At 33.9% G+C, this 5328-nt stretch overlaps 1 protein-coding gene across 1 annotated transcript; it reads left to right on the top strand.

Annotated features, from left to right (window-relative positions):
• The first annotated feature begins 558 nt into the window (after window positions 1–558).
• LOC114479584 (transcription factor HES-1-B-like) lies at window positions 559–3577 on the top strand. The gene is made up of 4 exons (XM_028473329.1): window positions 559–846; window positions 919–1014; window positions 1116–1203; window positions 3165–3577. The coding sequence occupies exons 1-4, from the start codon at window positions 745–747 to the stop codon at window positions 3575–3577; spliced, it is 699 nt and encodes a 232-aa protein (XP_028329130.1). The 5' UTR covers window positions 559–744.
• Window positions 3578–5328: the final 1751 nt, after the last annotated feature.

Genomic DNA, 5328 nt, shown 5'->3' with positions numbered 1-5328 from the left:
TATTGTACTTTTGTGTGTTTTTCTGTCAATTTTAACGTTTTTAGAGTCATTTTGTGCATTAATGTAGTCATTGTGTACATAACTGTTACTTTTTTGTGTATTTTTAATTGTCATTTTGCACCTAAACCTACAAAACATCAATTCAATAACACAAAACAACAATGAAAAAACACAAAATTACAGAAAAATATGCAAAACAACAACAAAAACACAGATACTTTGTTGTTTCCTGTTTTAATGCGCAGTCATTTTTGTGCCTCCCACTGTGATAAAAGTAGAGTTTGCATGTACCTGTCTGTCTTTTTAATGTATTGTTATTATTATTATTATTATTATTATTATTATTATTATTATTATTATTATTGTATTATATTATATTATATTTTGTTTTGTTTTGTTTTGTATAATTTTATCTTATTTGTTAGTAAATGCAGTAAATGAACATTTCGTTTATATATATATATATATATATATATATATATATATATATATATATATATATATATATATATATATATATATATGAACATGTCGTCATTCACCATCTTTAAACATCTACGTCATTTTCTGTCCAATAGGAGCGCAGGGAAGCACGAGCCCTCTGTCAGCCTGCAACGCCTCGCGCCTCCTGCTCATTGGACAGGACACTGGGAGCCCGCGCACGAGCCGCTCGCGTGCAGGCCGGTGGGTCGGTATAAATGAAAGGTGCAGACAGTCAGTGAGCATTAGAGGAAGAAGAAGAAGATGATGCCTTCAGGGACTCTAGAGAGGAATAATAATAATAATAATAATAATAATACCACTGCTGGAGACATGAGACCACGGACTGGGACGGAGAACAGAAAGGCAAGGCAGACTTTGATTCATCATCTCAACTCGTTTATTTTATTTTAATTTCATATTTTATTGTACTTTCAGTCATCCAAACCAATCATGGAGAAGAGGAGACGCGCGCGCATTAACGAGAGTCTGGGTCAGTTAAAGACCCTCATTCTGGACGCCCTGAAAAAAGATGTGAGGAGAAGCTTTTTTTTTGACTTTTTCCTGATCCTGAACCATCTTTATATTTAATTATATAGTGTAGGCTAATATTTATATATGTTTGCTGTGTTTAGAGCTCCAGACACTCCAAACTGGAGAAGGCAGACATCCTGGAGATGACAGTGAAGCACCTGAGGAACCTGCAGAGACTTCACATCACTGGTAACTTATTAGATTATTAACTTACTTAGGGCTGCACAATTAATCACATTTTAATCGTGATCACGATTTTGTTTGCCACGATTAAATTCACCTCATTGTCGGCAATATTTACATTTAAGATACAGGATCTGCACTATGTAATAATGTATTCATTCATTTAGCCTTTGCTGCATTTTTAATTATTACAACTGTACACATATTGTTTGTTTAAAAGTAGTGAAATAAAAACAGATTTTTCTCTATGATACAACATTGATCAAAAATAATGTCATTTTGGCCATAATCGTGCAGCACTAGTTACTTGTATATGTGTATGAAGGCTTCATTTTATATAAAGCAGGATTATTTTAATGTATTGCTCTTAGAGATGGGAGACTATTATCACAGTTAGGGCCATAAAAATGTGATTGTATCTGATCTGAGAGTCACATGATCAACATTTATAGAATAACGACCAGTCAGAGCATTAACACAGGAAACAACAAAGGTTTTGTATGTTTTTGTTGTCTTTTTGTCGGGCTTTGGTGTCATTTTGTGCATATTTGTGATGAAAAATTCACAAAAAGTAATAGAAATTTACACAATGACCACATAAATGCACAAAATGTACAATAATAATAAGTAAAATGACACTACACATACACAAAATTAAACTAAAGTTGCACGAGACGTGCAAAATAACAGACATAAATACACAAAATGACAACAATAATACACAAAATGAACCAAAAAACAGGCAAAACAACTAAAAATACAAAAAAAAACAGAAATATACAAAATTACGACAAAAATGTGCACATGATCAATCTTTGTGTTAGCATAAGAACAAAGGGTTTGTGTGTTTTAGGTGTCATTTTGTGTTTTTGTTGTTTTGCATATTTTTGTGTCAGTTTGGCATCATTTTGTATATTTTATAGTATACATTTTTTCATCATTGTTTTCATGTATTTGGAGTAATTTTGTGCGTTTACATAAGGGGCCGAGCCGGATGTGGCCCCCGGGCCACCACATGTTATAATAGGAAATAAATAAATAAGCGAGACATGAAATGATGGCGCTACCAGATATAGAACACAGAGGAAACTTGGAAACCTCAGAAGATACATCAGACAACAGGTGGCTCGGGGCCACATGCAGCCCTCGCAACATTTTTGTGCGACTCCTAAAGTAAATCCCCCCAAAAATTGTAATTCAACAACATCATAGGAATATGAAGCCCAACATAAAACACAAAATACACAAAAACACTAAAGAGGACAGTGAAATGCACATAACTATGCAAATTAACAACAAAAACATACAAAATGACTTTTAAAAGACAAAACAACATATACACAAAATGACAGAAGAATACAAAAAACAACAAAATGACAGAAAATGACTCATAATGCACAAATTGACAACAACATTTTTGTAAATGACAGATTAATACACAAACACAAAATAACAAAAAAAAACACAAAATTACAACCAAAATGTCAGAAAAATACCCAAAATCGAAGCATAAAGACACGTAAAACCACAACAAAATGCTGTTAAAACACACAAAACAACAGCACATTTAGAAAATGACTCAAGAGACACGCAGAATGCAAACAAAATTACACAAAGTGACAGAAAAATGTGCAAAGCAAGAACAAAAACTTAGAAAATGACATAAAATTACACAAAAATAATTATAAAAACACACAAGATGACAACCAAAATGATGGAAAAAAAACACAAATAACTCCAGAAACACACAAATGACAAAATAACTCATAAAAACTACAAAACCACACAAAAAGACAACAAAAACAGACAAAATCCTGTGTGAATACTTAAAATCTTTGATGTTCCAAATGACATGAATGTTGATCATGTGACCCTGTGTGTATGCGTGTGTATGTGTGTGTCCTCCGCTGTGATTAAAGTGTTATAAAGTGTGTTCTTCTCTAAAACATCGTTGTGTTTCCCTGCAGACCCTCTGGTGGTGGGTAAATACAGAGCGGGCTTCAGTGAGTGCGTGGGAGAGGTGACCCGCTTCCTGTCTGCGTGTGAGGGCGTGACCACAGAGGTTAGGACACGCCTCCTGGCTCACCTGGCTGCGTGCGTGACCCCGCACCAGGTGAACTATGGACCCCAGCCTCACACAGCCTCCCCAGCTCCACAGCCACAGTCGTGTAAAGGCAACTCCCCCGTGCACGTGCCCGTGCACGTGTCCTCTGACGCCATGACGGCGTACGGAGGGTTCCAGGTGGTGCCCACACCTGACGGACACGTTGTGTTTGTGGTGCAGAGTGCCGCCATTACTCCTCTACCTGCTCAGAGCAGTGGTCACATGTCACTGGTGGCTCCGCCTCTCACCTCAGACTCTGTGTGGAGGCCCTGGTAGAACACACCCAGAACTATGGATTATACGGACACGTTTCTGTCAATCATATCAAACACATTGTTTTTTTTACATGGATACTGTATATATATTTGTCTTTTTTATCTTTGTATTTTTTTATTTGCACTGTTGCCTCCGAGTTTCATTAAAGCTCCTGAAAAGATCCAAGAACGATCTGTAAATGTGAACTAAATAAAATATTAACATGAATATTATCTAAATTCATTACAATTACTAATGCTTTGTCCATTTAATTAACCTACAACACAGATGGACAACTTTCATCACAAATATGTGATCGTATCGAGGGTCACATGATCAACATTCACGTCAGCATTTAGAATAACAGCCAATATTTGTTCTTTTGTGTATTTTGTTGTTGTTTTATATATTTTTTGGTGTATTTTTGTTTTTTCTGCATTTTTTAGTGTTGTTTTGTATGTCATTTTGTGTAATTTTATTTGGTGTTTTGTGTATTTTTTGTGTTTTCTGTTGTCAGTTTGGGGTTTTAGAGTTATTTTTTTGTTTTTCTATTGTCATATTTTTTTACACTTTTTTTTGTGTGTGTTGTTTTTAACTCATTTCCAAACGTCTAATTTGCAGCAAAAGGACAAGAGTAATTTTTTAAATCTTGTGAATAAAACTGAGAATCTTGAGGAGTGAATCTTTTTCTTATCAAACAAATACTGTTAATATTCCATGTATGTTTAACACCATGTTTTAAATATAAGAGCCTCAGCCAATCAATTCTTGTCCATTGACAGTTAAGGTCTGAGTGTGACCAGAGAACACTTCATCTTGTTGCACTAAATCTGGCAACCCATCCGCATAAATAGCATCGATTAATGACACTTCTGACAGTTGATAAATATTTTTTCATTTCACATTTTGTTCTCACAGGATTCCAAAGTGGTGGGAGTATTTTTCAGTATAAAAGTATTTTTGTTGTCATTTTGTATATTTTTGTGTGTTATTAATGTCATTTTGTTTGGTATTTTAGGAATTTTTGTTGTTTTATGTTTTTTGTGTATTTTTGTTGTCATTTTGTATATTGTTCTCTCATCCTGTATTTGTAGGTGGCGTTTTGTGTGTTTTAGGAGTAAATTTGTTTGTTTTCAATGTAATTTTGTATATTTGTTTTGGTACTTGGTGTATTTTTGTTGTAATTTATGTGTTTTTGATGTGTTTTTGCATTTTTTTTTTGAGTCATTTATGTGTATTTTTTATGTCACTTTGTATATTTTTCTCTCATTCTGTATTTTTGTGTGTGTTTTCGATGTCATTTTGTGTAATTTCATTTGTTTTTTATTTTTGTTATTTAATATTTTGTGTGTATTTTCATTGTTATGTTGTATATTGAATTCTCATTTTGTATTTTTTGGTGACGTTTTGTGTGTTTTGGCAGTCATTTGGTGTGTTTTCAATGTCAATTTGTATAATTTTATTTGGTATTTTTGTTGTGATTCATGTGTTTTTGCATTTTTTGTCATCATTTTGTGTTTCTGAAATCATTTTTTTGTATTGTCTTGTTCGTTTGAGCTTTTTTGTGTCTTTCTATATTGTTGTTTTTTAAAGATCTTTATCTGAGGGGGTTTTGCGTCTCAGTGTGTCCTGATGTGACCGGAGGTTACTTCAGCTTGTTGGCCTAAACCTGGCAACCCATTCGTATGAAAAGACAGCATCGATTAGTGATCGATGAACATTTGTTTGTTTCACAGGAGGTGGGAGTTATTTTATATCTCAAAGATGTCAGA

The sequence above is a fragment of the Gouania willdenowi genome, chromosome 17 (assembly GCF_900634775.1).
Source record: "Gouania willdenowi chromosome 17, fGouWil2.1, whole genome shotgun sequence".
NCBI classification, from domain to species: domain Eukaryota; kingdom Metazoa; phylum Chordata; class Actinopteri; order Blenniiformes; family Gobiesocidae; genus Gouania; species Gouania willdenowi.
Note: the sequence above shows the minus strand (reverse complement) of the source record. Positions and strands in the feature narration are given on the sequence as shown.